Source organism: Dicentrarchus labrax, unplaced genomic scaffold, assembly GCF_905237075.1.
Source record: "Dicentrarchus labrax unplaced genomic scaffold, dlabrax2021, whole genome shotgun sequence".
Lineage (NCBI taxonomy): Eukaryota > Metazoa > Chordata > Actinopteri > Moronidae > Dicentrarchus > Dicentrarchus labrax.
In genome coordinates, this window is record NW_026136711.1 from 20,816,156 (window position 1) to 20,834,076 (window position 17,921).

Here is a 17,921-nt window from a genome sequence, read left to right on the forward strand (position 1 = left end):
CTGATATTATTAATCACATCAACTAAGGCTCCAACAAACAATTATTTTTAATTACAGATTACTGTATAGATTATTTTCCTAACTGATTAATTGTTTGACATTTAAAGTGTCAGGATGAACTTTATCACAACCACAATTACCTAAAGCCCAACCTGACGTCTTCTTTTGTTGAACCAATAATTCAAAACCTAAACATATTCAGTCAGTTATCCCATAAGTCTAAGAAAGCAGCAATTCCTTAGAATCTGGGACTAGATCATGTTTGATATTAATGATATTTTTAACATAAGGTTTAGGGTCTGATGTGATAGTATTACTTTGTTTTGTATCTCCATCCCACTGCCTTTCAAAGTGAAATGTTTTTTATCTGATGGCCGTAGCCTTTAGTCAGTTTGCAGAATGAGGTTTTTATGTACATGCAAAGGCTATCCTGAGTTGTTGAGAAAATAATTCCACCACAATGTCCATTTAGTAGAGGGTGCTTTCAAACATGTCACATATCTTCATCAGTAGATGGAATTTGTTTCCATTTTTTCTAAGCAGAACGGACAAACCAAACACTGGCTCTATATTGGAAGGGAAGGGTAAACCGACACACTGCACACTGGTCCTTTAAGCAACTACTTGAGTATTGCAGCACTGGTAAATGGTAAATGGACCTGTACTTGTATAGCGCCTTTCTAGTCTTCCGACCACTCAAAGCGCTTTTACACTACATGCCACATTCGCCCTTTCACTGGCCTAAAGAACACTGCTGTGACCACAGAATAACACTATAAGTTAAGTGTAAAGTAAGTGTGAAGAGTAGAAGAAAACAATGACAGCTAAGGAGAGAGGTAGAAGGGATTTTTAGTTTCAGACACACACATACCCCTACACACACACACACACACACACACACACACACACACACACACATGTTAGAAGATGTAACGCTGCAGACATCACAGGTGCACAAAGTTTCCCAGTTTTTCTTCTCCAGTTTGCATTTGTTGACAGGTGTGAGACAGCATGCACTCCATCATTCCCCAGGAAAGCTGGGTAAGGAACACGCTCAGAGACTCAAACTTCAACCGAACAAGAATGCAGATAAAGGAAGAAGCTCTGTCTCGGAGATCACAATGCGGTATCACCATGCAGTACGTACAGCAGCTGAGCACTGCAGTTTGGGGATCAGGATGCTTGGAATGCAGCGGTTTATCAATTCCTTGCAAATTGGGCCAAAAGAAATTGAAATTCCTCCCAATGCCTCTCTCTTTCTCTCCCCAACTTTCTCTCTCCCTCTATCCGTCAATTTGTCTCTTTCATCCTTTGCTCATCTCACACCCAGTCAGTCCTACAAACACGACACAAGTACATCTCAATTAAACTCAACTGTTTTCCTCATAAATGGTACCAAGCAGGGAACAAAGTTCATAAGAAAGTAAGACTAGTAGAAAAATCACTGTTAATTTTCTATTCATGCTGTTTATCGAATGCCTCTCACCAGGTGCATTGGTGCAGTGTCAGGCACAGCAAGGAGCCGGGATTCAGGAGTGCAGAGTGGTAGTGCATTATACATTATATCTGAATATATAATACAGGAGATGGACACAATGTAAGGAACACCTGTGCAGTGCAATGCGAAGAAATACTATACTGTATCCCTGCAAAAGATATACTGCTACCTTTGTGAAGCTTTTAATATAACATTTTTGTTGAGACGGGGTCACAGATATTTAAGGCTGCATTTTGTGCTGTTGTTGAACTTAAGTGTAATACTGTAAAGTGTAGCTATTATTGGATTATACACAATAAAATAATAATATACCCAAATTATAAATATCACCATAACCATGCCTGTCTGACACAGTCCCAATAACAAAAACTGAATTCATAAGCTTTAAGAGATTAGTATTACAGATAAAGGTACTTTTCAAACGTTTTAGATTGGATTAGGTTGTGGAGGTGTTTGTGGCCTGATCAGCCATGTGTATATAAAATATGCACTCACTTGAAAGTACTAATATAATAATAAAGATAATAGGAAGCATAAAAATTGAGTCTGAGAAATAATCACGTCTGACTTCAAACAATAAAGAAAGCACTTGCAGAATAAAAAGACACAAGGTGTTCTATGGTGTTGCTATGCTGATACACAAATAATGTGCGCCACATACAGTTTGGGTTATGAGTTCAGTTATGAGTTGCATGTAAAACACACCATACTGTCATCGTGTTGCACCTATCTTGTCTTATTGTATTACAGAAGCTAGGTTAGGAAAACGGACCGAAGATACTCAGGTGTACCATCTAAATTTAACCGGACTGACAAGATGTGATGATTGCTATTATTCCTTGCTGGAGAGTACAGCCTAGCTATAGTGAGTTGGTGTAATAATTAAACCAGTGTCCCAGATTTAGTCTCTGGCAGTTCTCAGTGCAAAATATTTTGGTATATGCAAAATTCAGCATGTAGTGTCTCAGCTGGATTCCTGACCCAGTTCATACTGTTTGTCCACTTAAAGCACCAGTCTGGGAGCACAGCCTGGTGCACTGTGTGAAACACTGACACTTGCTATATGGTGATTTAGTACATTGAACATACATGTTCAGTGAGAAGTTTCCTGTCTCACATTTATATTAAAGGATTTACAGGATTAGAGATTTCTAAAAACTAATATTTTTAAAACACATGTAATGATGTAATGTTTTTAATGCCTACTTGTTAAGATAGCTTATTAATTTAATTTCCAAATCACTTGGTATCATCGTGTTCTTTCAGAGTTTAGATGATCAAACCTTTTAATCTAGACTCTAACATATTTGTGTTATATCATTATAATAATTACTTGAATATATACTGTACATACTGTATCATATGTGTCATAGGGAAGACAGATATAATTCATTCTGAATTGGTACATCCTCAGTTGTGAACTCAGCAGATGACACACGCAAGCAGACTATCTACTACTTTCTTGTTGGTGAGAAACCAAGAGCTAAACTGTAGCTCTCTTTGTCCTCACAAATAATTAAACTAAACTAAATCATTTTCCTACAGAACCTTCGATGACTAGCAGTTGGTCTCATAAACAAATTTATTAAACTTCCTTTGAGAATATGTTGAGTCACTCATTCATTTTTTTCACCATCTTCCAGCACACATTATGCAGAAGACAGACAGACAGCTCTCTCTATATTCATGTTAAATTTATCACCCACAGCCATCTTTCCCTAACATTTCATTTCAATCCATGTGAAGCTCAAGCCAATATTAGTGATTAGAGATCCACATAACAACCTCATTGTCTTCCACTTCCACCAGATCTGAATGCCACTGAATCTCTTGTGCCACGTAATGCAAAGTTAGAGGAGGATTAGAGATGTCTGAAGCTAAATATTTAAATTAATTTGAGGGGATTAGGAACCAGGCTCTGGCTCCCTCGAGGTGTAATGGACTTATCCTTCAATGATAGGACCGCATCATTTTAGTTAATATTTATCTTTATTTATTTTTCACTTTATAATTATTTGTGGACTGATTCTAAGACCCTGGATGATGTTGAAAATCTAAACAATATGCATGATACGCTCAGTTTGAGGCGAAAGTTTAAAAGTAATAACAAGTTCAAACTCAGATCAGTACTGTACCTGAGACACTCACAACCTACAAAGTCACCTTTAAGTATACTTTGAAAGTGTGTTTACTTATGACACTATGGAGAGCTTGTTCTCCAAGATTGGTGTTACTGCAGCAGCTTCAGAAATCAATTTTGGGCCCTGGGATTAGAGCCTGGGCAACATTAAAATCCAAGTCAGCTAAAGTGTCTCTAACTGTCTCTAACTGAGAAACGTAGAGGTATCTTACAATAAGTCTGTACATGTGCAGGCATTTGCAGGAGGGACTGACATTTGCCCGACTGACCAACGGAGTGACTCATACTATGTGCTAGTCACAGCTAAAAACCCTCGTTTACAAAAAGAGTGCTGGTGGAAAACTATTTATGGACTACACTCAAAGTTCTAAATTTACCCGTAAAGGGCTACCATAAAGCAGAGATAACTTGGTTTATTTAAGAACTGCTGAACAAGTAAACACATTGACATTATATCGGCTCATAAGGTAAACATGTCAGCAAACTGTTGTCTATTGACCAGCAGACAGACAATAACATTAGTATTCATTTGAAGATGTGTTTCTGGCCACCTGAGTCCAATATCGACTCTGATTTTAGCTTGGTTTTGGTCTCCATCGACTCCTGAGGGAATTATCTGGGTCTTTAGCTGCTAAATGCTTAACTCTGTTCATCAGATAACATTCTCTAACATTGGCTGTCTGCCGTTTTGTGCTGGTAGAGTACAGCAGGTTTATTGCTAAAAAAAAAAAACAGTTGCCTGGTGCAACTGGAAATTGGCAGACTGAACCAAAATACTAAAGGTGTGGGCCATGAAACCAAAACAACAAGCTTATAGATGCCAAAATGCAGAGTAAGGTGAAAACCACACCCTACAACTAGTCATGTCATCCATTGTTAATATAAAATGATTTATTAGTGCAGCAATATATGAATAAATTTTTTGATACAATAGTCCATACTGATAAAATATGTGTTTCGGATTTAAAATAGATGCCATGTTTTCTGGACTGGTTGCTGTATCTATATAGTGCAACTGTCAACTGTGGCCACCTACCTGATTTTTTTTTATCGAGGAGGAGGAGATATATAGAGTGTCTCTGCAGAGTCGTGTGTGTGGGAGCATTTGTTAAAACTGTTCCTCAGCTCGTGAGATTGTTGGTTAAAAAAGAAAGAAGCAGTTCCAAGGCACTCTTCAAATAAAAACATTAAAAAGTAATCGCTTCATAACTTGTTCAAAGAGTGTTTCAAATCCATCTCCAGAGTGTTGTGGCAATGCTCATGACTTCAGCGTGGAGAAGCCACCAAATTACAAAAAGCGATGGTTTTGTTTTCAAAAGTGCCCCAGAATTATCTTTTGATTCATTTCTATATTTTGTATATCTGTATTGCAGCGCTTGAAGCTGTAGAGTTGCATAGTGTTAGTCTGAACACTCATGGTGAATTTATGATGATGCTTTTCTCTCCTGTTCTGTCTCCTGCTGTTGCCACACAGCTCTCTCACACAACTCTTTCTCCCTCTTTCTTTTAGCTGTGGCTTCTCAGGACCGGGCCATCGTTGCAGACAGAAGGAGGGTAGGATCTATAAATAGAAATTGGACCAATTATAAAGCAGATGTTCCCCTGTATGATGGTGGGAGCACACTGTGGAGGGGAAGGAGTGTCTGTGGTACTTTCACTATGTCTCTGAGCTCTTGTTCTTTGTTGTTTTACTCTCTGTCTCGGAGTTTGTCTTTGACTGTCTCAGAGTTTGTCTTTGACTGTCTCGTTTCTCCGTCTCTGTCTGGCTTTTTCCTTCCCTCTTTCATCACAGTGTTTTTAATCAAACACCCTCCTTTCTTGAACACATTTTTTTTCATCTTGCTGTTATCTACGTCATGACATGATCACATGCGCACATGCACATACAAGCTCACGTGTATGATTGCTTGCACGTTCACAGCCAACATTTCTAAATAAACCTCTCCGTCTCAGCTTGACTGACAGCCCTGTAACAGACTGTGGCATATAACATCCATTTGTTGCTCACTGTTTACATCTCTCTAGATTGCATCCCCGTCACCAGGTTGTTTGACACAGCTGTGACTTGTATTTCAACAATTGTTATCACTCCTCAAACAATCCTACATGAACAGGGATTGTCTCCATAAGAAATTCAACTGATAAGGCTTCTTCTTGCTAAATGTTAAATTAAATTTTTTTTTTAAAAACTCTGCTCTAATTTATACTTCTGATCCCAGGCTGGGGATACCATTTGGGACTTTGTGGTGAATAAGCATAATCTAAAAGTCCAAATATGGAATCGCCCTTGGTTATCAACACTTTAATCAGCACTGCCATCTTTCTGTAATTTGAGGGGAAATCCTCTTCAATAACAGATTTTGCCCATATTATCCCTATAATCTGGGACAGTTCAATCAGTGTCTCTGAACTATTTGTAAACAGAAACACAAAGCAGGACGTGAACCCGGACTGAGCTTGTGTGTTATCATCAAGAGAAAATCCTGGAACTGCAATAAATGAGATACTGTTTTTTAATAGAAAATGCCACAGTTGATTTTTCTATCAAAACAACAGATGTACAAACAAAAACAAGCATTATAATCCTAGAAAATCCTGAGTACCAATATCTGCTCCTGTTAAAGAGGAACTTTTCACTTCAGCCATTTTTGCATTGCTATCCTTTCCTCCAGGTCTGTCCTCGCCATCACTGTAATCGTAATTCCAGTCATCGCCATCTTCAACGCTATTGTCGCCTTGATCGGCAACAATGTGGCCATCATCAGTTTCACTGATGAGCGATAAGGCTGTGTTAGATCTGCTGCAGCAAGGCAAAAGCCCGATCCATGCTAAGTAGGTTAGGGGGGTAAATCTTCAGGTCTCCAGAGGCTGAGCGCTTTCCCTCTGTGTCTCTCTCCCTGTCAGCATCTGACAAGCTCACCAAGGCTGAGCTGAAAAATACCCATAACATCCACCTCCGCAGTTCTCTTTACTGCCATGCTCTCCTTCACTCCCTGCCACGATCTATTCTTTACTGTCTGTCTCCACTTTGCTCCACGCATTTCTTTCTAGTCCTTCCATCTCCCACGACTTCCTCTTTCCAACTTCTCCAGAATCTCTCTTCTCTCTCTCTCTCTCTCACACACACACACACACACACACACACACACACAAATATGCACTCATGCAGGCAATGCATTTACATGCACACATCTACAGTTCAAAACTAAACATTTTACTCCCTAAATCCTAGTATTTATTCAGACTAGAGTCGCTCTGATAGCCTGTAGGCCAGCTTAACTGACAGTGCATCTTGGCTACAATTTGCAACATGACTCACTGGAGTTGATGTGAAACTTTGTGACAGATGACACAGCCACACTTGACTCACAGTAACAGTGAAGCATAACCTAATTCAAATTAGGCAAGTGATTTATTTTAGGGTGAAGGCAATAGGCTTTCTCAGCTACCTGACCGTTTAGATGTAGATGCATATGAATGATTGTGAATGATGTGTTGTGCTGCCTTCAGTGGTGTTTTAAAAAGCTTAGTTTGGAGAGGCTCTGGGCATGATTTGGATGCTCACTAGTGCCTGTCAGAAAGATGGATATAACTTTGTTCAAGTGGTATGTACATTTACTACGTAACACCAGCTATAAAACTTGCTCCAGATAAGGGGCTAGAATTCATTACAGCTAATAGGAAGTGACCAATATGTTACTGGGCACTTCGGCAAAGAATTGTGTGATAACCCAGGTCTTTGGGGATGAAAAATTATGAGCCCCCCAGATCATTAAACACTACATCAATCAAGGCAAACAATGGCTAGAATTAGGTAGGTTCACAGCTCTCAATCAGCATGCAACTAATTCACATCCTCACTCAGTTTCAGTTGGTGCAATCCAGTCTGTGTGAGCCACTCACAGCCAACTTGATAACAATAGTCATCGTCGACATTACTCACAAATGTCAAGGAGAAATAATTACCACACGAATTAAACCAGAATGTAGCATCTGAATCATCCACCTTGATCAGATCACTTTGATTGATAAAAGTATAATTGCTCTAAGAGTGTTTATAGTCCTGTTAATATACTTTGTCAAGACACTGCATATATAAGGTATGCACTTTTTCACATGATGCCACCTCCCTTTCTCAAACCCTGGCATGGATGCTATATATGTAGAGCTGTTATACAGTTGGGGCCAATATGACTCATGTATGTTTATATGTGTGACTCCATATTGGGGAAATTATGTTACACTAAACAAAAGCCTGAAGGCATAAAGACACCTGGTCCTATTTTAAAGCAGGATTTGTCAGCCTTATCACAACTGTCTGTGGCCACGTTTGTAAAATATTTAGATTTTATTACATTTCATTCAAAAAAGACCTTGTGCTTGGTAAGTCAACATCACACAGCCACCCTTGTCCTTCTCTTCTCTTTAGCCGTCAGGCAGTCTATAATACCCTATGCCTGAATTCATCTTGAATCTGTTTGTGCAGTCGATTGCACACAAGGTTTTTTTGTTCTTTACCATTTTAGCGGTGTTGTTTTTTGTTTTCCATGTGAATGCACCATGGCAGATGCTAACTGTGTTTGTAACGCAGTGCCGAGTGACAGTGGTGACTTTGCATGCATACTATGTTTATGTATTAGGTTGGTCGTGGTGTAAACTACTATAGAATTGGGGGGGTAGAAATATTTTCCTATAATTAAAAAAGTACAACACTGGTATGATCCTTTCAGACGAGCAGCCTACCTCTGTGAGGTGAGGGTTGGGGTTGAAGCCACACTGGTTGCACACCATGCAGCAGCACTGTGTGCAGGTGTTGAAGTTGGGCTTGTCATCCCCAGTGCCCATCAGGTCGGTGGTTTTGCAGACGGGGCATAGTTTGCTGCTGGGCATGGGTGCAATTTGTGGCACAGAGTAAGGTGAGGTGGGGACGCTGCCTCGGTCCGGGGACACAGAGGGGGACCTCCCAGTCCTGCTGCTACCCACATCCACCTGCAGACTCTTCCTGGCCACATGACCCTGGACTTGCTCTCCTTGAGGGGCGGCATGCTGACGGGATTCGTGGGAGGCCAACCTGTCCCCTGTTCCATGACCACTCTGGACTCCTGCTTTATGTCCCTGGTCTGAAGGAGGCGGTCTGGTAGAGATGATAAAGAGAACACAAATGTGGATATAAGACCTGGATTCTGATTTAGGAGTTAATGTAATGAAAAGACCATTTCTAAAGTAAATACCAGCATATATTGTAAAATACCAAATATGAAAAAAGTTAGCTAGTAAATGGTTGAGTTTTGGTTTTCTTTCTAAAATTTCCAAGGTCAAGAATGAACTCTAATGCTCAATACAAAATAATATATATTGAATAAAAGTAGAATCTCCTCAAACTGCTGCAGCTGTAGATGTTTTATCTCCTTCGCATTCAAGCATGTGTATGTCTACAATGTGACACATTTAACTTTTTTAAATTACATTTATATGATGTTATGTTATTATTTTTATATTTTTATCCTACTTTTTTTCAACACTGGTCTTTTTAACCTTAGTCAGTATGCAACACTGTATTTCACCACACTTCTTTTTACTGTTTGTGTATGTGAGTGATAAAACCCTGAACCCAACTCACTCTTTCTTATTCTTATACAAGCATACATTAACAAGCACACGTAGTGGAAATTCACTGTAGGCCATGGCAGTCCCTAAATCACAGACACGCACACACACTTCACTGACGTCACATCACAAACTTTCCATTCTTTAACACAATGATTCATTCAATAAGTCAGACTTTTTTTTTTATCAAAAACTCAACATGCTCAAGGGGGGATAATATTATACTGCATTAATTAATCTAACTAAAGTGGATTCGCTTTTCCATGCAGATTTACGCAATATTTTCAAGAGGTTTTTTTCAGTTTAATTTTTCATTTGTCAGTCAGTGTAAAACGTAACCACAGCAACCTTTTGGAGCGATTGAGAGAAAGAATGGGGGAGCTGATTAAAGAAGAATGGTGAGCAGGAGAGTAAGAATGAGTAAGGAAAAGAGGGAGTCAGTGATTGAGTGAAATGATGAATAAATGCCCAGACACATCAGTGAATTTAGGAGCTTTTCTTTGTTTTGTTATTAAAGCAGCACAGTTTGTAGACCTCGTAACATTTTAGCACCGCACTGCAAATGTATGTAGCTTATACATATTTTGAATGAGGTGCATTTAATGTCTTTTCAAGCAGGTTTTTATACCAGTAATCTGCCTCAGCTGTGAGATGCACTAGGTACACATGCCATTAAAAGATTTTGTTTTTGCTCATAGTGTGATATCCGACTACTCAAAACGTTGGCCAACAGAGAGGCATATGTTGAATATTTTATATTGCCTCTATCAGTTTCTGTGAAGTGCTCCTTGTGGCTTGTTTTCACTCTTTGAAGCTGTTCTGTTCTGGCCTCCGCGAAGTGTTTAGGGTGGAACAAAGGTAGTGTATCAGACAACAGTATTGTAAACTTTTGGTTTTCTTGCTCATTCAGGCCCTCGGGCGTTAGCGCCAATAGTTGAATAGGAATGGAGGATTTCCACTGTCATAACAACTTAGACCTTGTTTTGTCATGCACGTCATCTTCAAAGACAGTCTCAGCGGCAGCTCTGTATCCACAATGGGAGAATGGTGGAAATAAAGGGAGGAATAAAGGAATTAAAATAGAGCATGTTAGCAATTATGAGTCACAGCTGATGACTTGAGCCACGCCACAACCCTAACCTTGTTCCACTCTCCACAGGAGTCCCGTGTTCACCATAGTGAGCCCATCAGGAAAAACCTGCACTTTTCCAACCGTCCACCAATCCCACTCTTGTTTAAGGCTAAATTGGACTTTTAAGGATATTGCTAAAGCTACTGACCTAAAGTCTGAATCCGCCCGGTGTCCTCGCATGTAGTTTCACATAATAATTAGCCCTTGAATGGCAAAGACACCAAGTGGAGTCTCTTATGATTTATGCAAAGCCTCAGGCATGGCTTAATGATACTCAAAAAAAAAAAAAAAAGTTAAATTGGAAGACACCCTTTCAAAAGATTTCTTTAGATATTCTCATCCATCAGCAAATGGGAGTCCACTGAGAAAAACGTGCGGCTTTGCGTCTAAAGCACTACAAACTGCACAAATTACAAGGGTTTGTAAGCTGACAATCTTTTGTAACAGGAGCTCCCTGTGAAACTTTCTATCGTAAAGATGCAGAAAGAGTTAGATTCTCTACACAGCCTCAATAATACATGTGACAATGTCACAGTGTAGTTTAAAGGAATAGTTCAACATTTTGGGAGATTCGTTCCCCCTTTTTTTTTCCAGAGTTAGATGAGAGGATCGATGCTACGCTCAAGGTGCAGCCAGCAGCTGGTTAACTTAGTTTAGTACAAAGACTGGGAAGAGGGTGGGGACAGTTAACTGTTGCCTGATGCAAATTGATGTTACACTTGAGTTTCTGTAAAAAAAATGAACAAATAAGATATAATGTGTTAATAGGTGGTCTTTACAGATGCTGGTAGGTGGATTTTGTTACCTTTGCACAGAGACAGGCAGACTGTTTCCCCCTGTTTCTACTCTTTATGCTATGCTAAGCTAACTAACTGCTGGTACAGATATGAAAGCAATATCAATCTTCTCATTAACAGTAAAAATATTAATTATTCCTTTAAAAGAGTGAATATACTCTAGCTGTGTGCTAACAAGCACACAGTGGACATCATGTTTTCAACCAACTTTACTGGCACTGTCAGACAGGACAGGTCGGAGTTTTAGTTTTTTAAGTTTTAAGATACTCCGTCACACAGATTGATATACGATTTAGTCATTTTTTAAATATATAAATACCAGCTTTAATAAACAATAACAGAAACTAATTATACCCAATATTTTAAAGGTCCGTCTGTGTACAGGCATCTGAGTCTCTCTGGCTCTTGGCCTTGATCAAAATGTAAAGTTCAAATCAATTTTCTGTTTGAGTACAGAATAAGAAAACGTCTGATCAAGTGTGCCCATTTTTTCTAGTATCCTCCAGCAGTGCTGCACCAATAACACATTGCAAATGATAATACCAATTCTGAGAGCATAGTAACACAAGTAGTGTTGTGGCTGCTACAAAATGCAGATTTATGACACTACTTTGAAAGGGTTTACTGTACAATTAAGATAGGTCACTTGACAAAGAAAATATGTACAAATCTAAACTACAAGTTGCCTCACGTTGACATATGACTTGTCAAATATGTCCCTTGAAACAGGGGAAATTGTCTGATAGATGGGTATTTAATTTTAGCCTGACTATATCTGCCTGAGTATATCTATATCAGTATCCCTATAATGGAGATTCTATATGTTTCCCATTGATTTATTCCTCTGTCCACTGGAAATGAAAATGAGTAGCTCAGGCTTCAGAGTGAAACCTATCTCGTGCCGTCCATTAAGTAATATTTAAAGGTCATACCAGGAAGGTAGCAAATGCATCTCACTTGAATGCATGCTCCAATGTATCATTTGTTTTTAATGGCTAAATTCATGTTAAAGGCATCAAAAGGAGCAGCAGTCTGCCATGATACATCCGCTCATCAACAATAGGACCACCACTGCTGTTTTCACAAGGTTTCAGTTTTTCAATCAGCTAAAACTGTGACAGTGGCTGCGACAAATAGACCCAAGCCAAAGCTATTACAGTATTTACTAAATCAATTATTTGTGGATAGTAGTGTTACAGGGCATGGCACTTCTTATTTCTATTATTACGTTTCATCATTTAGTGTCAGACGAGCTTGGCAAACCCTCAAAAAATAATTAATGAGCAGCCAAGACATGGATAACAGAGGAATTACTGTAGAGGCAATATACTTCCCATCATGTGGGTCAAATGCGAATACAGCAGCTGCAGTGCTGAAACTTTAAATCTTCCACCTGCGGCGCGTCACATGAAGGAGACTACATCAAAATCACAACAAGTGGCCCTTAAACAATGATCCCAAGGACAGCACACACAGTGCTCGTACAGCCATGGTTTGTTTCATAGTGATTGTTCAAGTGTCACTTAGATGAGTGGCAGGTTGCACCGTAGCCTCCGTTAAAAGCCAAGCATTTGATTTCTGTTCTGAAGGTATTTTTTTGAGAATCTTTAAAGAGTCTTAAAACCATCTGGATAAAAAAAATAATAAAAAAGGATGTTGAATTTAATGTTTCAAAGATGGCAGCCAGACATGACACGCTTCCTTGCTGAAATGTACAACATGTTCAATATTATCAATTATATTGTTATATTGATGTTTCTTAATAGACATAGACATATGTAATTTCTGGCTACCTATAGGAACAGAGTTGCAACTTGGCAAACTTGACAAACAAGCTGTGAGTCTTGTTAAATAACCATTTAGGTTGTCATGTATATAATTTTTGAAAAATCTGATGTTTAGCTCTGTGACTGTAATGTGACAGTAACACGTGAGAGGCACAAACTGGGGTTAGGTGTACCAATATGTTTGCTTCTGACTATACTGACCACTGTGTCCATTCTGCCAAAATACTCAAAGTGACACGAGGAAGTTGAGCAAAATTCAGTCCCAGTTTTTTTTTTTTTTAGATGGGCCGCCTACAGTCGGAGATAATGCAACGAGGAAGTAAGTCGTCTTTTCCACCTACGTGTTATCATCATCACCATCATCACGTGTTATGTACAGTTATTCAATGTTTCCCTTTTTCTGTGCTGTAAGTGCTCTAAATAATAAATAATAAATCATATTTTTCTAATTTAAGTATTGGACATCTGAAAAATGCTACACTGCCAGTAGCCTTTCATTTTCTGCATCCTACTGTTGTCATAGTGTCATAAATAAATAAATAACTGCTTTTGCATTATTTGTTTGAGTTGTGATAACAATTTGCTATGTTTAGGCTACATCGTGAACCGTGCTTCCATTGCTGAAGGTAAATTAGTTATGAAGGTTTGTGTCTTAGAACATGCCTGCATGTATCCATTATTTTCATCAGTATGTTTTACGATCTGTAGATTTGTTTGTGTGATTTATATTGATTGAAACAGACCAATGTCAGCAGCATAGTATGTTAAACAAACTGAATCAAATTACTCTCCACGCTATACAACCTATTACACGATGGCGCAGTACTCCTCACTTATTCTGTTGTTAAACAATGAGACGACAATATAGCAACAGCGTATTGAACTCGTTGTAAACACAGGAAATATCTGGAGATTGCATTCAACACAAATCAGTATTTCTTATTATTCTGAATGTTTGTCAGTTATAGTCATCAGGTCGGGATGACTGTGCACTTAGTCAAAGCTGTTATGATCAGAGAAGAAAACAACCACTGTGGTGCTTTCCGAGGCAGAAAGGTAGGGTGACTCCCATAGCTTCATGGATTCATATAATGCCTCAGATTTAGCTCTTTGACTGTGATGAATAAAATATAATATGGTCTGAGATAAAGAAAAAATGCCTATAGGAACCTCACTTCAGAATATGGGTATATATAGCACATTATGTCCCCATTCATATTAATAGGCAAACTCATAAAATGCTTCAACTCGTTTTAATTAAGATGAAAGTCTCCTATCTACAGTCTCAACCCCTCAACCCAGCCACCGTCTCATTGTTTCTTACACGCTCACAAGTTCTTTGTGGAAGAGTATTTAAAGGCAAAGATTCAGACTGAATGTAGGGCCATGATCTTAAGAAAAAACATTTTAATCAGCCATATGATATACTCTCTGTCTCTCTCTCTCTCTCTCTCTCTCTCTCTCACCATTCCTCTCTCAGCACACTCAGTGTCTCAGCACTCGCTATCGCCTTATGAGACACCTCAGGGTGGATACCAGAGAGAAATCAAGATATAAAAGAATCATGAGGTTACATGGGCGCTATGAGCCTTTAAACCTGCCCCACAGTGAATGTACAAGATGAACAAAGAGTGCTTTTTCCAAATAGAAACACAGACAGGACTAAACGTTAAAGGTATATGATTCTCTAGCTACAGCTCACTGTCATACCTTACTATCACTTTGTGTAATGAGACAAATCAAGCAGAGAAGCCGATGACAAAAGATGACTTTAGTCTCGAACGAGGGACTGTAGCGTGAACAAAATCTATACAACATTTTCTATGGCTGGCTAAAGTACAGAGAGAGACTGTAAGCTGGTGAGGCAAATCCAAGATGCAGCTGTGCCTCCGCTTGTGCGTATTCAGGTCTACAACTGTTGGACTGTGTAATTAAGGCAATATCAGATCCTGTTGGAAGGGTAATCCCTCCCACACACCCACACAGTAAATACAGACCTACAGGCTACTACATGTGATTAAACACTAATGATTTTGGAAAAAGGGTAATATTTTATCAGCCTATATTGCCTTGTTATGAGGACAACCATGGGGTTTCCATATGCACCTGCCAAAATATTGGAAATATTGTCATGTAAGGGCTTGCCACAGTAGTATTTAATGTGTCTGGGCTCAGTGTCTGGATTTCTTATAGAGAGATGCAACACTACTATTCCAGAAGAAATCACCCTCTTTTCTTTCTTTTTTTTTCCTGTGGTGGTGAAAAACATAATTTTCCACTGTCTGCATATTGATTTGGATTGAGATCTGATAAGTGAGACAGCTATAATGGCATGTACGCGTTATGGTCCTGTGCTCACAATGACGCTGGCGATATGTCATGGCAGCCTTGTCATCGTACACAACGCTGTCATCACGATACAGACGGTCTCCTCGTGAGGAGGAAGGTGATTTCTCAGAAAATGACTTTGTATTTTCACCGGTACTCATGTCCGAAGCATGTTGAGGAAATCAACCTGTAATGGACCCGACTGAGTCCTTTTCAACGTGAGATCCTGTGCACTTTGCATCATTTACAGCTCTAATTTATTTATCACCTGAAGCTACACTCATATGAGGACATTAATATTTGCAACATGCATTCCTAAGTATTCATATTTACTTGGCACTGCCTCACTATGAGGAGAAAAATGTCGCTCATTCATTCACGATACTTAGCCACTGGTGCCTTCGGGACAGACACCGTGAAAACGGGCGTAGAAATGCCTATTGAAGCGTTTGAAAGCTATATTTACGTCTTATTGATTCTACATCGAAAGCGTTGAATATTAAATTTGACTTCGACCCACATTGACGTTGAGTAACAGGGTGGTGCTGCCAGAAAGCAGAAATGGGTCTAAAAAAAAGGGGGGTGGTGAATTGTGTTGACAAGGATATTGAAATAAATAATTAAGCACCCATTCAAGTCTATCTCCACGCACTCGGTTGATCCTATATCTACGCTCCACGTCGTACAGATGTACCGTAAACGCCACCCCGCCGTGGAGCCTCCCCTGATTTCTCTCCGGGAGAAGCGTCCTAGCTATAGCGGCTACCTGTTAATCCCCGGCCCGGGTCCAGCCCCACTTCCTCCGGCTGGCGCTCCATTGCTGGGCTTGATGAGCTGTCCAGAGTCCGGTGGTGCTGAAATGGAAGCCGGAGCCCCCGCTGCAGGGACGGCGGGGCCGGGCTGTCCCGCCTGTCCCTCCCCTTCCATACTGGCCTCGTTCCCCATCGCCTCGGGATAGGTCTCGACGGAGAGAAACGATGTTGTAGATGGTTCTACAGCTGTGGTAAAAACTCAGATGAAACTCAGCGCTGCTCCCCTTCCGCCATCATCACCTACAATTCAGCATCCCGCACGGAGCACGCGCGCTGACGGAGAGGGCTAAGGGGAGCGCGCAGACGCAATGGGTGGGAACTTGAGTGGCTCGTACGTGCGCGTTCACGGTGGTCTGTTATCTCAAGTCACCACGCAAACGCCTCTGAGCCCCCTGTGGCACATGACTGGAGACCACTGGGACCTCCCTGATTCAATTCACGGCGCTCAGTCATTGGCTGCTTGTTGGAAATGTGACAATTGATCATGTCTGTCTACATTTTGCTGTTTCCTTCCTATGAGAACACTACATTATTATAAATTATATTCTGGGTAGCCTACACTGATCATTTCCTGACACAATTCTCTACAGCTGAAAGTATTAGTCGATTCATAGATTAAAAGATTACTATACTGCTTTTAATGTGTGATTGATTGTTGTGTGCTGTAGATATAGACATTATATCTTATTTTATTTATTTTACTGTGTTGTTCCTTTAACCTATGTATTTTACCTTTGTGAAGTGTTGAGTTCCTTGAAAAGTGCTCTAATGCATTATAATAGCTGAAAGTATTAGTTGATTCATTGACAATCAACAAATATTTTGATAATTGATTAATATTATAAAAAAGGCCAAATATTACCTGTTTGTGCTGAAATGTAAATATTTGCTGTTTTTCTTAATATATTGTGGTATTAAAATAAATATTTTTGGGGTTTGGACTTTTTGTTACTATTTTCTGACATAGTATAGATCAAATGATTAATCAACTAATCAAAAAAAATTGAAGATTGATTAATTCATAATGAAAATAACTAAGGTGTAGACCTAATACTAACACAAAAATGTTTGATAGAATAGGCATATGCAATAATCTAAGAGAAAGAACAATATGTACTTTAATAATCCCCAACGGGGGATTTTTTTTACTCAATGTTTATACACACACACACACACACACAGGGGTTAGGTGCCTTGCTCAAGGGCACCTTGGCAGTGCACAGGAGGTGGAACTGGCACCTCTCCAGCTACCAGTCCACACTCCATACTGTGGTCTGTGCTGGACTTGAATCGGCAACCCTCCGGTTCCCCAGCCGAGTGCCTGCAGACTGATCTACTAAATATAAAACAAACAACAAAAATAAAACATATTCAGACAAGTGACAATGTCATGATTATTTTACAAATATACTACTGGGCTGCATGATGAAGACAGCCGGAGATATTCGTCTGTGTCTCTAAACCAAATTACAGGCAAACAGTGGTGACATAACACTACAGCATGGTTTTATTCAACTCAAACATCTGCTCCACTGAAGATATGTGGCGGAGGAGTATTTATTTTTTTTTTAGTTCCCACTCCCACATAGGCCACTGAGTGTACTTTGCTACTCTGCCAGAGAGCCAGTGTCATTATTATAAGATAATCATGCCAGTGCTCAAATATGTCCAAAGGTAAAGACAGACACTGCTGAAAGAGAAAGGAAATAAAATATACAAACTGGCCAAAAATCACAACCATAGTATGTCTAGTGGTAAAACAGCTGTTGACCAACTTAATTAATTTAACAATAATTATCAAATTAATGTGAGATATTTAA

General features: G+C 39.5%; 1 protein-coding gene across 3 annotated transcripts in view; it reads right to left on the minus strand.

Moving 5' to 3' along the window:
• bsnb (bassoon (presynaptic cytomatrix protein) b) overlaps positions 1-16,396 on the minus strand; it is a 65,119-nt gene extending 48,723 nt beyond the window's left edge. For all 3 annotated transcript variants that reach the window (XM_051415930.1, XM_051415929.1, XM_051415928.1), the window contains exons 1-2: positions 16,056-16,396; positions 8,382-8,772 (exon numbers count right to left, since the gene is read on the minus strand). In XM_051415930.1, coding sequence (XP_051271890.1) covers positions 8,382-8,772; positions 16,056-16,234 — 570 coding nt within the window. In that variant the 5' untranslated portion in view covers positions 16,235-16,396. The remainder of the gene's footprint in view (positions 1-8,381; positions 8,773-16,055) is intronic.
• Between the last annotated feature and the right edge of the window lie 1,525 nt (positions 16,397-17,921).